Source organism: Toxotes jaculatrix, chromosome 20, assembly GCF_017976425.1.
Source record: "Toxotes jaculatrix isolate fToxJac2 chromosome 20, fToxJac2.pri, whole genome shotgun sequence".
Taxonomy (NCBI): domain Eukaryota; kingdom Metazoa; phylum Chordata; class Actinopteri; family Toxotidae; genus Toxotes; species Toxotes jaculatrix.
Genome location: NC_054413.1, coordinates 20181551 through 20198650, shown reverse-complemented (window position 1 = coordinate 20198650; position 17100 = coordinate 20181551). Strand labels below are relative to the sequence as shown.

The window sequence follows — 17100 nt, the reverse complement described above, 5'->3', positions numbered from 1 at the left end:
CTCTGTGTTTTGGAGCGGAACGTCCACATGTTTATATTTATTTAAATGATTTCCTGAGTTTGGTGTGAATCAGTGTGGGATGACGGAGACAATAAACCTTTTAGCAGCATCAGAAAAGTTCGGTAACATTACTCCCTGCATTAACACTGTTTGGTTTGTTGAGTTTAATTATGCTGCTTGTGTGTTGCAGCAGATCGGACCAGTTGTTCTTCCTGGAGTGGAATCTGAGGCATTTTAGGTTTATTATGAGCAACAGTAACGGTGCAGGTGCAGACTGAGTGGAACACCTGAGCCTAAGGATACGTTAGTAATCATTTGTTTATAATGATAAGTTATGTAAACAGATAAACAAATATATATATATATATATATATATATATATATATATATATATATATATATATATATATATATATATATATATATATATATATATATATATGAGATATTGCAGAAGTAGTTCAACAGCAGCAAAGGGAGAAAAGGCCAAATGTCCAAAGACAAGCCAAGAGCTTTGTAAACAAGTTTTGAACTAATTTTCTGGATAAAATCATTGATAATTTATTCAAACTTCTAATAAAAATCCTTTTTCTGACAGGTTTGTTTCATATTCCAGTCAGAGTCCAACAGGGACACGAAGAGAATGAGAAATAACCACTGAATTACTCAGGGGAAAGTGTTACACGGCCGGAGAGTGCGGAGTTCCAGTTTGGATGTTCGGGGTGTGTCAGGCTGTAAATAACACAGCTGATTATTCAGAGAGAAAAGCGGTGAGGCTGAAGTTAAAGCTGATCATTGGAGGAGGAAACGTGTCTGTCAGTGAGTAGATGTTTGTCCCTCAGCGATTAATTCTCAGTTTAAACGGGAGAAAATGTTTTTTTTTACACAACATAGTTCAAAGTTAATTTCCTGTTTGTGTCGTCAAAATAAAGGTCACATAAAAACCTATAAACCTGTGACTGTCCCGGGTTAAACTCGTATAACGGAGCTGTATAAAGTCTGATCAGGCTCTCACTGCTCTCCACACCCAGTTTACACACATGAGGGACGGTCCCCTGTCTCCTCTGAGGCACCGGGCTGTCAGACTGTGGGCTGATTGTAGTGATGAATTCACTGCTCTGCTTTCTGTGTAGATACAACGGCATCATCACCATCATCATCATCATCAGCTGCTCTGTCCAAGGCCAGCACCAACTTCTCTCTGGATCTGTTCAAAAAGCTGAGTGATGATAACAAGACATCTTCTCCCCTTTCAGTGTCTCCTCAGCCCTGGCTGTGGTGATGCTGGGGGCCAGAGGCAACACAGATATCAGAGGTACATCACACACACACACACATAAATCAGATTCATTTTTCCTCACTGCGCCTCTCTGACACTGTTCGTCTACTTTGTCCACAGTGTTTGAAAACCCAGGACTGTCAGGACGATGTCCACACTGGCTTTACCCACCTGCTGAGTGAGCTCAACAAGGCTGATGCTCCGAACGCCCTCAGTGTGGCCAGCAGACTGTGCGGGGAGAAGTCCTACCACTTTGCTGTGGTGTTAATGATGTTAATGTGTGTATATGTGTGTGCTTGCATTATGAATTTTTCACCTGAATGTGTGGGGGAGTGAACAGCAGGCCAGCGCACAAGAAAGTAGAACAACAATCCTAAAAATGTGTCGTTTGTGGTTTCTGGATTTCTTAACACAAACCAGGACGCACTACGACACAGAGCTGGAGTCGGTGGACTTCAGAACCGGCTTTGAGGCGACCAGAGTCAGGATCAACAGCTGGGTGGAGAAGCAGACACAAGGTGGATCACACACACACACATCACTGGTTTATTGCACGACCACATCCACATAAAATATGTTAAAGAAGCTGCTGTGTTGATGCTGAAAGTGTGTGTGAGTCCATCTCTTTTCATTAGATGAAGCTCTCGTGTTCACCTGTGTGGTGAATAGAAGTGATGAGGTAAAAAAGCAGCTGACCTATGAGAACTTTGTGGCGTCGACTCGTCCCTGCCTCGGTTCACGATGGAGGAGACGTACGACCTGAACCATGTCCTGAAGAACATGGGCATCGTGGACACCAACCAGCTCCTCTGGTGAGACATACACATGGACTGTATCAGACATGTAAATGCAGTATATTCATAGAACGGTGACTCAGCATTGTTTGATCGTTCAAAGATGTCTGATACATTCATACAACAAAGAGCTGAATTCCATCCAGCAGTATTAGACTCATTCAGGGCTGTTGTCTGTGGCTTGTCAGTATAGTGTAAGTTCTCTCTGTCTCTGCTGTGACAGGCATGTCTGACACCAAAGACCTGGTGCTGTCAAAAGTCACCCACAAGGCTTATGTGGAGGTGAACGGGGAGGGAACCGAGGCTGCCGCCGCCACTTCTGTCCATCTCAAGATGTCATGTCTCAGTTTTGTTTTAGCCTTCTTCATCGCAGACCTCCTCTTCTTCATCCGCAGCACCATGAGTGTTCTCTCTGCTGGACGACTCTGCTCGCCCTGAGTGAGCGCGGTGTCTCCTCTGCATGGCTCCAGCTATAAATCACAGTTACATTTCAAGAGATTTGAAAAAGTCTTTGCTGGTAGGTGAGCAGGACAAGCTGCTGAGCTGCTGCACCTACACACCAGAAAATAAAAGGCTATGGCTACTCAGACTGGAACCAGTAAGAGTAGGAGGCCAGTAGAGGGAGCTGCTGACTCTGTGTGTGTGTGTCTGTACCCTGACATCTGTGTGGCTCTGCTGCCTCTGGCCTCCAGCATCACCATAGCCAGGTCTGAGGAGATGCTTTGAATGAGCAGAGTGATATCAGATGCAGCTTGTCACATGTTTCAGGTGTCACGGTTCCGTGGCCTGACGGCCTGGTCAGAGAAACTGCCCCTGAATGTGGACATGCGTACTCGCCTGCTCCTGCTCACGGCGAGCAGTTCGTGTGCTGGGTGGCAACAGATGGTAAATGTCGTGCCCAGCAGGGAGTTCACTGCCGGTAATGACCTCAGTCTCTTTTATGAAACCGTCACAAATGCAGGTGAGAGTATAAACATGAGAATGTGTCCTCTTGTGTGTTCTCTCCCGTTTTATGAGGATGCTCTAGCACCACGAGTGTTTCAGAGAAGCTACTAAATTCATCTTGTTTTCATTAAACCCGGCTCTCTGGCCTCTTGCTTTCATTTGCCAACTTTTAAATATGTTCAAGTTTTAAAATTTAAGCAGCCTGTGCAAACCTTCTGCATACTCTTCTTCACCGGTGTGTTATTTAACAACTTGGCAGGGTTCTCCAACAACATCTCCCCCCAGATGTGTGAAGAGAAATCACCATTTTCCCTCAACATCATTTTTTCTCATATAAATCTAAATTTATTTCAGCTCTTAAACTAAAGTGAAATGTGGTGAAAAGGGTTTTGATTAGTTGCATAAAGCCTGGCTGACCACTGTTATCTGTCCTAATCACCTTCATCGTGGGAATCAAGTGACACCGAGATCCTGCACTTACTCACAGAAACTCTACTGTAACTCAGCCTTTCACTTCTAGGAGGAACTGCTCTGTCTGAGCCGGCTCTTTGTTACGTTACAGGCTGACACACCCGAACCAAAGCAGGCGGCTGCAGCTGGAGAACGTGATCAGAAATCACACCCATCGCTGAAAGGCACAAGCGTCCTTTGCAAACCACAGACACCTCGCAGTCATCCACCACAAAGCCTGATTTCCCCTCATTCAGCTCCTCCTCAGGGGTTAAAGGTGCCTGAACCAGTGACATTACACTGCATATCAATAATGGTTTGCATGACCCGAGTTTCCATGTTGTTTAGTTAGAGACTCGGTGCTTCCTCTAGTCCTGATATCGCTGCCATTAGATAACAACAGGCTGTCATATTAGTCATTTCTATGCTTTAACTTCTGTTCGAAGGAAACTGGACTTCTTGAAGTTTACTGATGTGACAAATACTTTCACATGAAGTCCAACCACAAACAACCCAAGGCGCACACAGACACACAAAATCATCACAAAAATCGTTAACCAGGTTTTCCCTCTGCAGGTGTAATGAACTCTGCACTCAGCACAGCTTTAGCAACGTTAAACGGCCTATTTTACACTGCATTCAGATCAGTTTACACCTGTACAGAGAACAGATGCGCTGTAACGTGAGCTGCACTCAGAACAGTTCGGTTTCGGAGCAGTTGCCGAGGCCCCGCTCTCCTTTGCTGCAGAGTCAGACGTGGTGCAGCGTGATGTGTGCTACAGCGCCCCCACCTGGCCGCCCGCCATCACTGCTGCCGCTGTGGTTTGAGTCCAAGCAAGCTAGCATGAAGAGGACGGGGGCAGGTCGTGCAGCGGATTAACAACAACCGGACAATCACACACAGCAGGCTTTATGAGTGTAGCACACCCGCTGTCTGAGGGGGAAGGACATTGGCTTCCTACGGTAAGAGAAAGTGTCACCGTGTGTCACCTTCGCTTTGTACACATGGGCTCCTAGCTTGTTAGCTAACATCCCACACGGCGGACGCACCAAACGCCGTTCAAAAATGTGTCGGTGAAGCTTTTCACTATTTACTATCGACGCAAACACAGTAGAAAACAGTAGAGACGCTTTTACCAAGTGTTAGGAATTGCTACTCGATTCGTCATAAATCTAATATTAGAAGCAGCTTTTATTTTAACTGTCAGTCTACTTTGTTTGGGCTGTTGTGTCCAGCAATCAGCTGTAACTAGGTGTTTTTTTTAAGTTGTAGCTGTTACAGTGATTTTACAGTGAAATCGTTGAACTCCCTAACTAGCATTTACTATAAAACCTTAACTAACTATTGCTGCTTTGAAGTCTCAGCTGTTGTCGCTACCATTTGGGGCCTGAACGGAAAAGCAGGGAAACGTTTCACTAACTGACTAAAATGTCACGTTTTGTGAATGGAGTTTGGTCTGAACGCTCGTCAGCCAGCTGTGGACAGTGTAAAGAAGCAGCATGAAGCGGGTGTTTGGGCAGCCAGCGCCGTGTTGCTTCAGATTCTCTGAGCAGTTATAATGTGTCAGATCCTGATATTTACATCTCCATCCTCCATCCTCTGCGGACTCAGGTGTTTTGTTTCCGTTTATCCTCCAGCCTTAGGTGACGTTGAGATTATATTTAGTTTTCTACCCATTATTTACTGCCCATTAGTTACTGCATCTGTTCAGTATGTTCACAGGGCTCCCCTCAGCTGAATGACAGTGTGGACAGGGGTGACAGATCCAAGCGTCATGGATCAGGCCTTTTAATTTCCCACAGCCTTTTAGTTCACCTCCATGGGTGAGACTTCAGCTGGGACAGGTGGACAAGAGCTCGTGAACTGTCAAGATGATTTGACACACCAATTATCTAAAGATGTTGACAGGCTTTTTTCCTATCATGCATTTTACACATAATGTACAAATCCATAAATTATGAATGACATGTGGCTCGCGTCAATAATTCATGTGCCCTCTCAGCCTGGTACCCTTATTTCAGGGTAGTGTGTGATGACAGATTGTGCTCCATTTGTGTAAGTTTCTGAGGATCCCAGTCTGCAGTGTATGTTTCAGGAGGCCTGTCGCCAGTTTGTGGCCTAATTATTCTTTGCTGCACAGGGTGTTCACAGGGTGAACGTTACTGCTTCACTCCATCATAACACAGCACCGCTGAAGCAAAGCAAGGTCAGCGTCTGTGTGAGAAACCTCGTTGGTCACTGCAGCGGTGAGGCGGGAGTCTGCAGCTCAGGAAGATGGCATCACCGTTTGTGCCCGTACCTGTGCCCATGGACAGAGCTCTGTCAGGTGGTAGCAACAAGCTGAGGCGGCCACAGCGAGCTTCATCGCTAGGCAGCGTCTCCAGCAGCTCGGAGGACCACAGAAGAGGATGTGGAGGATTGGGTTCCCAGCGCCAGTCCCACTGCACGGACAGAGTCAGCCGCAGCCGGACGCCACCGCCCCTCCAGAGCCCCGTGACGCGGGCCAGGGTCAATGGGACTCTGGAGCCCTCTGTAGAGTACTCCAGCTGCCCCCGCTCCATATCGGATCCTGCCGGGAGCCATCAAGACGAGGACAGGCCTATCACCCCGACTGTGCTGGGGTATGAAGTCATGGAGGAGAGGGCCAAGTTCACGGTATGAAACCAGAAAATCAGCTGATGAGACATCATGACAATGTTTTTGGACCTTGTGCAGTATCACAGTTTGACACATCTGAGGTTGGCAGCATGTAATCCTGTCTGCTGTCAGCCTGCAGTTTGTGTGATTATGTGTGTGTGTGTGTTTTTCCCTGCTGTAGGTATATAAGATCCTGGTCAGGAAGAGTCCAGATGAGAGCTGGGTTGTTTTTCGGAGGTACACAGACTTCTCCCGGCTCAACGACAAGGTGTGTCTCAGTGTGTTGTCTTTGTGACGTGATGGTGTGGAAAGTGTGTTGAGTCCCACATTTCAAAATGATCTTGAGCACAGTTTTGTGATCACCCGTCCATGTTTGCAGACTCTGTTGGTGACTGTCGCCTCTTTGTGTTCAGCATGCTTTCTTTTGTTTCTGAGTGCATTGTGATTAGAGCTACACAAAGAAGTCTACTGTTCCCAAACACCCAACAGGCCCGAGCCAAGTAGGGCAACGGGTTGGTTTGGTCACAGACTAGAGAAGGATACTGATCCATGTGTATGAAGAGAAAGAGCCTACAGCAAAAAAATATGTGAATTTGTTATAAAGCTACATCAAACAGTTGCACTGTTTTAAAACAGGTGGAACTTATTCACCCTGAAGAATGGGAACACCCGACATTCAGCGTGGAGAGGGCGTGGACATCCTGTCCTCCATTCCTGTGGCTTTTCCACAGAACTGTAACTGTAGAAGCCTCGTTTTTCATTATTTAACTGGAAATATTTGAACCTCAGGTGCATTTTTAATCACCAAGGGACATAAGCACCAACATTTGGATGCTATTCCTGTTTAATTATTAACAAGTATTGGAAAAAGCAGTTAAGTCAGAGTTATGCTGCACGTGATTAAGTACAGGAGAGTAAAACTTTATTATCCCCAAGGGACAATTTGGTGTTCAGGCGGTAGATGAGAGACATTCTCACATTAACAGTATATATAAATACACCTGTAAGATTATCCCACTCTGAAGAGAGTGATGTAATTAAAAATGAATATGCAGCTTTTTGTTAACAAAGCCAGTGACCAGCAGGACGGAGGATCTCACGTGTCTGAGGGCTTTAGCTTTTCTGGGGATGCTGAACCTGCATCCTGATGGAAGCAGCTGGAAATCCTTGTGCCTTCTTCGAGGCTTTGCTTTTGAAGTGATGGTGAAGATCATTCAGGACTCGTCTCCTCAGCCAACAAAACCAGCAGCTGGACCATGGTCTCTGTATCATGGAGCAGACTAACAACGACTTACAGTCTTACAGTCGTTTGTGTAAAGAAGGAACGAGTCATGGCGGAGCGCAGCCCTGTGGTGACCCAGAGGAGAGACGGGGCTGTTAATGCCACAGCTGTCCCTCCTGCCTGTTAAAATCAGTTAAACTCATGACTGTCAGACCCTTTTGAAAAACGTGATTAAGTTCATCTGCTAGACCAAGATCAGATTTATTTGTGTTGCAGAATGAGCATTCCCGTTCTTTACTTCACTCTCTGCGTTGTTTTTATATCTTAATTTGGCCGTTTTAAACTCCCTCTTTACAAGCTGCTGGGCCCACTTTTTCTCTGAGGCTTTCCCGTCACGAAGAGCCAGTTTCTTTTTGTTACGAATACTGTTTTAAGGATTTACTAATCCCAGGTTTATTATTGGGACATATAGGCAGTTCTTTCCTGGGAATAATCGTGGTTTCACAGATGGAAGAGTAACCTGATCCAGGTCGGTTTACTGTGAAACACTCCCTCTCTGTGCTGTAAAAACAGTCACATCCCTGCGTTCGGCCTCGTCACGCTTTAGGGCAGGTTGATAACAAGGGACCAGAGAAATGGTGTAATAGTCAGAGGAGCCAAGTGGGGCTCCCGCATTGGAATTTATAGGCTTCTTTAATGGGACCACAGCACATATCTAGAACTTTACCTTACTTTGTTGGACAGGTAACGTCCTGGAAAAAATGACTGAGGAACAGTTATTAAATTCCCCCCTGCAGATGTTCTGTAGACGCTTTATTCTCCAGGTTAGCTTTAGGATGAATATGTGGAGCAGTGAAGAATAGGTGTGGGGTGAAATGGGAGTAAAGACACTGATCAGAGTTCGTTCTGTTCAGCTCTGTGTGCTCCTCTGGTCGGATGCGGGTCCCGATGCGATCAGAGCCAGTCTGGTCAGATCCCTCCACCTCAGGATCAGAGTTCGATTGTTCTGTGAGCGCAGACGTCTCTGCGATCTGACAGAAGCACGTCCACTTTATTCCTGCTCGTTAGCGAGGATGATGGAGGGCAGAGGCACGCGGCTCACACATTCAGGCAACACACACGGCTACTGCTGCCAGTCGCCACAGGTGCGGCGCCCATGACCTCACTGAGATGAACAGTAGCATAGATACGTAGCGTGGTCAAGACACGCTACGTATCCACACATAACCACACTGTGTGGCTGGCGCTAAACATGTTTTTGTAGGAGCCTGGACCTCAGCCAGCGTTGCTCCACTCTAAGTTTATGTCCATGGCTCAGCCTGCCAACTGTGACAACACGTGTGTGTGTATACATGTATACATGCATACACACACACCAGCCCGCCTTCTGCTGAGTAAACTGACATCCAAGCTTTAGCTCCATACATCGTGCTAAGAATTCAGTACAGTTTCTTAAAGGTTTACATATTGTGGTCGAGGTAAGAGATGGAGAGGGCAGAGGTGGAGGGGCGGAGGTGGAGGAAGGCGTGACTGGCTTTCAGTCAGCAGCAGACCTGTGTAAGAAAAACAGTGGTAAACAATAAGTTTATAAAAAAGGCACACAGCAACATGTAACATGGAATTCCTTACAACTTTCAGGAAATCATCTTTTGAGTCAGTTCATGAGAGCGCAGGATGTTTCTGTAAAAAGTAAAAATGTGGTTCTTTCCTTAAATGTCCCATGTTGTAGGACGTGAGATTTCCATGTGTTTCTGATTGTACAGCAGATCCAGGTTCTACGTACGACCTGTGAAAGCATCAGAACGCTCACAGCCCGTATTCAGAAATACGGAGCCTGTAAACGCACCGTCAGGACGTCCATGAGTCGTATCTCAGAATGAGGCGAGGGCTGATGTGAGGGATATCAGCAGCATGTTCCCATGACTGAAGGAAAACTGTGGCACAGTCCACTGCAGGGTTTTCCACAGGCATTCAGCCTCGTTGCCACACAGTTATTTTATTCATATTTGAGGGTAATGATGTGATAATTCCTTCTTCCTCTGTGGAATCCACAAAAACGCAGTGTGAGAGCAGAACGAACACAGGATGTCAGCTGGAGGCTGAAGTGTTAACGAAGCAACGAGCTGATGCTCTCTGCAGATTTATTGGCTCAAATTACACAACAGCAACACAGACTTTGAGGTGCTGTTACACAGTTTGTCCACCAGGCAGCAGCACTCAGTATGGACTCTGATCACAACTCTTACACAAATTTAAGGGATAATTAAATAAAAAAATATGGCTGTTATCAGATTTTTTATTTTACATTCCTACATGATGGACATTTAGTCAGGGATGCAGGTTGGATGTGGAGGACAGTACGTATTCTCTGCCCTGACATGAAGTGTAGAAGTGTGTGTGAGTGCTTCAGGATCAGCAGTGTCACTAACCTTTCACCTTTGCCTCTGTGTTATGCCCGTGTGTGTGTGTGTGTGTGTGTGTGTGTGCTCTAGCTGAAGGAGATGTTTCCAGGCTTCCGCCTCTCGCTGCCTCCTAAACGATGGTTTAAAGACAACTATGACACGGACTTCCTGGAGGACAGACAGCTGGGACTGCAGGCCTTCTTGCAAAACCTGGTTGCACATAAGGACATTGCCAACTGGTATGTGATGTCCCTGTCATACTATTTTATACAGCTGATCAAATATTATTGTATTTCTTAGCACACACACACACACACACAGATATTACAGCGTTCTTTCTCCTCGACAGCCAGTCAGTGAGAGAGTTCCTATGTCTGGATGACCCACCTGGGCCCTTTGATAGTTTGGAGGAGAGCAGGGTAAGTGTGTTCTTCTACATGTGAAAGCATGTGTGGTCATGTGTGTGTGTCTCTTCTTTTAAAGAGGATTCTTTAGTTCCATAATTTCCTTACGCTGAATTCAGCCGCTTTAAGTTTTCATGTTAGCTGAGCATTTACCGAGTTGTCAGACGTAACCCGGCCGAGCAGCAGCTCGGTGTGCAAACTCCAAAATACCCCTTAATTTGGAAAGTGGAAAGACGCCACGTCCGCAGTTACCTTCTGCTCTTCCTCTCTCCCTGCAGGCGTTCTGTGAGACTCTGGAGGAGAGCAACTACCGTCTGCAGAAGGAGCTGCTGGAGAAGCAGAGGGAAATCACCTCCCTGAAGAGGAGGCTGGAGGAGAGGGAGCAGGCCATCCTGCTACTGGAGAAACATATCAAGTCAGTGGACACGCACACGGAAACATTATGGGAATAAGAGTTAGGTACACGTAACATATAAATTACATACATGCAGTTCACATTTGGTTCACACATTGTACTGCACCATAGGCAGAACACGTGGCTGTAGTAGCTGCTGTCTGCACACAGGCTCTCAGTGCTAAAGCTGCATTGACTGTAGTGATGATGATGATGAAGTCAGTACGAAGGACCCGGTTGTGTGCGTGTCTTTGTCTGTCCAGCGGTGAATGTCTGAGCCCAGAGTCTCCGTGTGGCCTGTCAGCTCAGGGCAGTGAGAGCAGTGCAGAGGCAGACGTGGAGTCGTCTGCTGCAGAGGCCGATCAGGACATGCCTGACGACACAGGGTAAACACACACACGCACACACGCACACACACACGCACACACACACACACGCTCGCACACACACACACACACACACACACCACCATCAGCTCTGTTTTCCACAGAGCAAATAACATGTCTGCTATTTTCACTGCCACAGAAATAGAACCCAAAGTTAGTTTTCTAATGCTCTTAGGAAGCAGCTCAGGGGTCAGGGTTAAGTGCTGAAGGTGTTCTGCACATAAATCATATCATAGTAAGGAGCTTTCGTGCACTGAGACGTTTCTTCCTCCTGTCAGTTTAACAGTCTGTCTGCACAGGACGTGTCTCAGCTGCTCTCTCTTAGCCGTCCGTCTCCTCAGTGGCCGCGTCACGGCTCATGTTTCACATGTTTTTATGTGCATGACCTGAAATATTAATACTTTACGTGCGTAACTGGGACCTGAAGTATTCTGGTATGCTTCAGGTCTATTTTCTTTCATTTTATGAATGTAGGCTAACTACAGTGATTATGATGTTACAGTGTCAGGTTTCACACATGTAGAGCAGGAGGTGAAGGCCTGGATCTCTCAGTAGCTGACAGAGATGGGAACCATGGCCAAATCAAGTTACACAGCAGGACATGCTGATCTGGAACAGGCACAGAACGAACACACGTAAACTCTGAGTGCTGTGAATGAAAGAGGAGTTACCGCAGGAGGTTATGGATTTAGTTGATCCAGTATCACATAGATGATAACTCCACTCTCAGCGTCCCACTGAGGTTCCACCTCTCATCCTAAAAAATTAAACACTAAACTAACTAATCACTTTTCCTTTAATGAATTAGTCCTCACCAACTAGCAGCCTCCTGCTCGCACTGCCGTGATTCATTCATTCAGTCCAGCTCCTCAGCTTCTCTTCCTGTTTACTTCACACAGTGTACTTTGCTGATGGCTGTTTCTTCAGTGGCAGAGCATTTCTTCATCCCCAGCAGCTGATAGCACATGTTGGGTGGGATTATGTCTCTGGTGTTCTAATGTTGTAAAATGCAGAAGCCAGTGTTCCCTTTAATGAATGTCAGAGCCACACTAACAGTCTGGACAAACATGTCCTTTAAAAACACTGCGCGTGTGTATGTGATTTGAAAGAGGAAAAGTTCTAACCATCATCATTATTTTCATCGTGCTCACACATGTTAGTTTGCTTCTTTAAAAGTTTTCCTTCCCCTCTTGTGTTTTCTTACCCTGATGTTTCACAGCAGTGCTGCCCCAGTCTGAAAAACGAGCCCCATAACACGAGGTACTTCATAAACCAGCTCAGCAGGCTAACCCTATGGCATACGGTCTTTTTATGATTTCGTTCTTCTCAGTAACGTGCATCCTGCTGTTAACTGCTGTAGCGTAATGGACGTGTACTGTTTTCTGGCATCAGGGTGCCCAAGGATAGGTTCGGATTATTTTCAAGTCTGTGTGAATACAGTGCTCACATGCTGTATGTGCAGTCCTGTGCTAACCACATGTGAATATTGTGTTTAAGATTTCCTTGAAAAAAATCCAGACCTCTCTTCTGAGCGCTCTCAGTGTCGGGGTGAGTTCACTTTCAGTTCACCTAATTCAGCCGAGTGAATAAGATCTTCTCTGTCTCCTGTCCCCTGAAACCACGGCGGCCTGAAGGAGGACGTCAAACACCAGGGGCTGGAGAGTTTTTCTTATTTATAAGAAAAGAAAAGTGAATTCTGATAGTCAGGTGTCGCCACAGCTGGCCAGATGATGGCCACGCAGAGCGAGTGTAGTTTCTGTTTTGGATTGAGTGATCTGAAAATGATTTGTCCCCAGCTGTGAAGTGTCTTCGCTGTACCTCAGTTCTCTGTTATCTCTGTACCTGTTGTCTGTGCTGCTTCCCTGCATCATATGTGACTAACACAATCTGTTAGTGTCTCTCCTTCACTTGGTGGTGTGTGCTTACTACACTCACCGAGCACTTTATTAGGAACGCCACACTGACACCGGCTCCTTCCTCTGAGCCTCTGCTCCATGTCGACATGGAGCAGACTCCAGTGACCCTGTGGAGGTCACTGGAGTCCACTGAACTCGCTGCCATGTTCAGGAAACCAGTTTGAGCCTTTAGCTTTGTGACCTGGAGCATTATCCTGCTGGAAGGATCCGTGAGAAGATGGAGAACTGTGGCCCTGAAGGGATGAACATGGTCAGAGAGTAGTCAGGCTGACTGAAGCAGGTGCACAGGTGTTCCTGGTAAAGTGCTCGGGGAGTGTACCTGGCCACTGCAGGTTTTTGGATTTCGGGTTTTCCTCTCTCCTCTTCCCATCTGTCGTCCTGACAGGGAAACATCTTAATTTGGGTCACAGTGTCAGACACCATCTGTCTGAAAGACTGAAAACTACAACCTCTGATTTAGTTTCCTGGACCTGGACTTGGATCTCAGCTGATCATAAACTGTGGATTCCTGGCGCTGTAAACTGAATGCTGTGGGGATGCAGACCAGCAGTAAAAGACCGTGCCATGTTTCTTTATTAGCTGTCATGCTGTGTGCGATGGGACAGAGTCAGAGAGAAAGCCCGTCTTCCTGCTGTGTTTTCCACTGGACTTGTACCTGTAACTTGCTGTGGCGTTAATAACACATCGTGTCTCTTTCTCTGTGGATGCTATGAGCATCTCTCCTCTGCTGCACATTTCTCGTGGGCTTCTCTCGGTCTGCCTGCCTTCATGTTGTCTGAGGTGTACAGTTCTCACATGGCCTTTGATTTGAGTCCGATGCTGAGCGTGTTTCCTCTGCTGTGATCCCTCTCTCCAGTGGCAGGTGTGACGTCCAGCCGGTGCGATCCTCTGCCTGTTGGTGTGGGCCGTCGCTCAGCTCCTCTCCTCCGGTCATCCAGGTCACCCAGCTTTACCACCACAAGCTGGAACACTGACAGCCAGCGCTGGTTTCTTCCCCTTTTTGCTTTTCCATACTCATCTTCTGTTTTTTTTTCTGCCCTCTCTTCGACCTTTCCCCTTTGCACCTCTCAGACTGTAACTGCAGTTTCACCTTCCAGTTGGATCTGATGTATCGGCTTATAAGGGAATGGTTTTATTCTGAAACAGCCTGTTTCACTTCTATTTCCCCCTGTACTGTACAATGGGCCATGGGATTTGTTATCCAGCACCTACAGAGGACTTCAGTCTGAAGACCTTGTGCAGCGTCCAGTCAGGATTATACCTCGGCTCTACTCGGACCTCAGACGGGGATGTCTCTGTCCTCCTCCTTCATTTTGAAGCTCATGCCGTGGCCGCTAGTTTGGATCCGTTTGATCCTTCGGTCACAAAGACAAAGTTTGTCCTCTCGACCAAAACAGTAGAATAATGTCAGAATAAGAGTCTCACCACTGGGTGGTTCGATGACTTTTACAATTTGGACAATCTACAGAAAACCTGAACCATCTGCAGACGTGCTTAGCCTTATGAGGGGCCCTCTCCTGTAACCAGAGAAACAGCGCCCCCGTGTGGCTGTAGAAGTAAGAAAAGTTCTGGATAACTGAAATGTTTCAGGATGTGTTGGTCACCAGGTGGGTACCGCAGGTATTTCGTGGCACTGCTTCGTACTGCCGTCCACTGTCACTGACAGGCCTCCTTTCACTGTCAGTCTCACTCGTTCCCTCACATCTGTAGGGCCGTGCGTCATGTGTAGAATCTGTAAGATACTGTGCAGAGGGAACGCTGAGGAAGCGTTGGCCTGTGTGACGGCCGCTGTGAGCTAATCACGTTTCACACACATGCATATGTACAGTTCCCCGATGGTTTGCTTCCAGGCTCTGACTATGCCAGTCTGAGTTAAGTGCATAAATATTTACAACATTGAACCTCCTCTGGCACCTTGCCTGTTACAGAGTGTAGACTGGGCCTGGACTTGTATCAGGTTCCTCAGGGTCTATTAAGAATATTGTGACGGGTGTAATTACAAGATCAGCAGAAGACACGCTTTAATGCTCAGCCCCTGGAGGGGGGCAGAGGGGTGGGGTATCCACGCAGATGGTTTCAGTTTTATCTGCTGAAGGTTTTCAGATTTCTGTGAAAGGAATTCAGCTCACGGTGCTGGAAGTGTTTTAAAATTCACCTGAAAAACTCCACTGATCCACAGACCCAACTGGTGGTAGTTCTCACTGGAATTGCGCCCGAAGGGACAGTCCCAGTTGACAGGGAGGTATCCAGAGTAACCATGTGACCCCCGTTGAATTGGTGTGGCAGCAGAAGAGCCAGATGTCTGAAAATCCCAGCACGTTGTGCAAAACCAGAGGAGTGTGCAAGGCAAGAAACATAGAAGAGTGAGGAAGTCTGTTGTAATACAGGTGAAGTTTACCCTTCAACAGACATGTAAACAGCTGATCCCCCCCCCTCCACCCCACCCCCCCATTATGGTTCAGTGGTGCTAGTTTACCTGAGAAGCCCGAGGAGCCAGGAATCTGAAAGGCGACGGGGAAATGAGAACATTCAGAGCAGGGCCTGTCAGTTTATTTCAACAACGCAGCTTGGTTTTCAGAAATCAAGCCATCGCACAGGCTGATAAACACTATGGAGCCTTGTTGGCGCAACATTGGCATGAAAACTGTTGCCAGGCCGACACGTCATCTCCAGAAGCCATATTTTTAGACCCAGATAACACTTGAGGGGCAAAGGTTTCACATGTGGTAGTGTGATCTGACCAGCTGTTCTTCTGTTTTTTGGTTTTTTGTCGTTGTTGTTTTTAGTCTTTGATGAAACTTAGTGAGAAGGCCTGGAAAAGGTCATGTGATGCACTTTATGGATGAATGGAAACGCATGTTTACTTCATTTGACACAGAAATGTGCCTTTTCAATCACTTGATTCCCAACTGGAGCTAATTTGTTGATGTGTGATTAATGTACCCGTCGTCTGGTTTGTGGATCCCCCTCACACATCCTGACTCGAAGTGCCTTGAATATCTTTCACTTAGCTTTCCTTTTGACGTGTTTGAAGCTTTATAGATTTGTGTAGGACATGAAACAGTTTCACTGCGTTCCTCTGATGGAAACCATGTTTTAAACGACACTCGTGTACAAGTCGCTGCTTGGAATAGACTGAATCACATGTTTTGTAATAGTACATGAATTAATATGGAGTCTTAGTTCACATATACACCTACAGTTGCACTATAAAAGATTTATACTCAATAACATTTGGTATCACTATTAAAGCCCTGGATTTAAAGGGATAATTCACTGAAAATCTGGTCTGAAACAAAAACTGTAAATACTCTAACACATGCTACAGCAGAGATGTTTATCAGAAAGAAATATTTAATTCACATGCAATTAAACCTGGGATGATACATTAAAAACACGTGTGTTTCTTCTGTCCTTGCATTTAAAGTCTCTGCCTTCAGACGGTATCAGCAGCTTGTCTTATGTTCCACAGAGATGATGTGAGCCCACATGAACAGTCGCAGCCCATTTTAGCATCACACCTCCATCACACTGTTTTCCCGCTACAACATCTTTACAGCTTCAACCCTGAAACTGTCTGAGCAGTAAATACCGTGGCATCGCTCGCCTCTCCGTCGCACCTCAGTGTTTGAGGGATTTGATTTTACAGTGACATTCACCGCTCAGCTGTATGACAGGTGGTCAGACTTTCCAGGAAATGTGGTAGAAAATGACATCGAGGTTTTTAGCGCGGGGCACCACACCAGACTCTCATCTCAGCCTGTTGGACAAACTCCTCAAACACATTATGTAGCTCCAACCGAACACAGGCCACAGGTGCACACATCTCTGTTTATACAGCACGTGGCTCTGCAGCATTAACAGAATCTGTTTCCCTAAAATTCTGCTATTCTTTCCACATCAGCCAATCAGCGTTAACGTCTGTCAGTTAGAGTTGTGATACAGATGCATATGAGAAAATATTTTTTTAAATGATCCAAATAGCACATGTGACAGTGCAGGGGTCAGTGTATTTCCAGTTCTGCTTTACAGCCGCTCATAAAGCTGTTGGTATGGAGGCTCATCTTCTGGGAGACAAACAGTTTGTTGTCCTGAACAGGGACAGCAGTAAACAGCACTTTTAGATCCCTCCACTTTTACAGTGGCTGTCTCACCTCTTACCTTTCTGCCATGTTTACAGTGGAGGAGCCGGGTGGTTTACAGTTTACAGTAACCATTCCACAAGGACATTCGACAGGGAGTGGCACAGCCTTCAGACCCTCAGACTGCA

At 46.4% G+C, this 17100-nt stretch overlaps 2 protein-coding genes across 4 annotated transcripts; both read left to right on the top strand.

The window, feature by feature from the left end:
- The first annotated feature begins 1104 nt into the window (after positions 1-1104).
- LOC121200243 (leukocyte elastase inhibitor-like) lies at positions 1105-3133 on the top strand. The gene is made up of 5 exons (XM_041065406.1): positions 1105-1209; positions 1400-1535; positions 1675-1797; positions 1915-2091; positions 2297-3133. Exons 1-4 carry the CDS (start codon positions 1105-1107, stop codon positions 2040-2042), a joined length of 492 nt encoding a protein of 163 aa, XP_040921340.1. The 3' UTR covers positions 2043-2091; positions 2297-3133.
- A 1150-nt stretch (positions 3134-4283) lies between these two features.
- Positions 4284-16205, top strand: snx16 (sorting nexin 16). 3 transcript variants are annotated; one of them, XM_041066117.1, is made up of 9 exons: positions 4284-4431; positions 5610-6124; positions 6288-6374; positions 9821-9969; positions 10080-10149; positions 10413-10549; positions 10792-10914; positions 12137-12174; positions 13687-13819. In XM_041066117.1, exons 2-8 carry the CDS (start codon positions 5744-5746, stop codon positions 12150-12152), a joined length of 963 nt encoding a protein of 320 aa, XP_040922051.1. In that variant the 5' UTR covers positions 4284-4431; positions 5610-5743; the 3' UTR covers positions 12153-12174; positions 13687-13819. The 3 variants fall into 3 exon arrangements, with proteins under 3 accessions (XP_040922051.1, XP_040922050.1, XP_040922049.1); XM_041066116.1 differs by having other exon boundaries at positions 12134-12174; XM_041066115.1 differs by lacking the exon at positions 12137-12174 and having other exon boundaries at positions 13687-16205.
- The last annotated feature ends 895 nt before the right edge of the window (positions 16206-17100 follow it).

Bases quoted from the DNA above. Each gene is read 5' to 3' on its own strand.
- LOC121200243 (XM_041065406.1), top strand. From the start codon at position 1,105: ATGAATTCACTGCTCTGCTTTCTGTGTAGATACAACGGCATCATCACC. The intron at 1,210-1,399 runs GTTCAAAAAGCT...CTTTGTCCACAG, and splicing joins ACCAACTTCTCTCTGGATCT to TGTTTGAAAACCCAGGACTG. The intron at 1,798-1,914 runs GTGGATCACACA...TCTTTTCATTAG, and splicing joins GGTGGAGAAGCAGACACAAG to ATGAAGCTCTCGTGTTCACC.
- snx16 (XM_041066115.1), top strand. From the start codon at position 5,744: ATGGCATCACCGTTTGTGCCCGTACCTGTGCCCATGGACAGAGCTCTG. The intron at 10,550-10,791 runs GTCAGTGGACAC...TTGTCTGTCCAG, and splicing joins CTACTGGAGAAACATATCAA to CGGTGAATGTCTGAGCCCAG. The intron at 10,915-13,686 runs GTAAACACACAC...CCCTCTCTCCAG, and splicing joins GACATGCCTGACGACACAGG to TGGCAGGTGTGACGTCCAGC.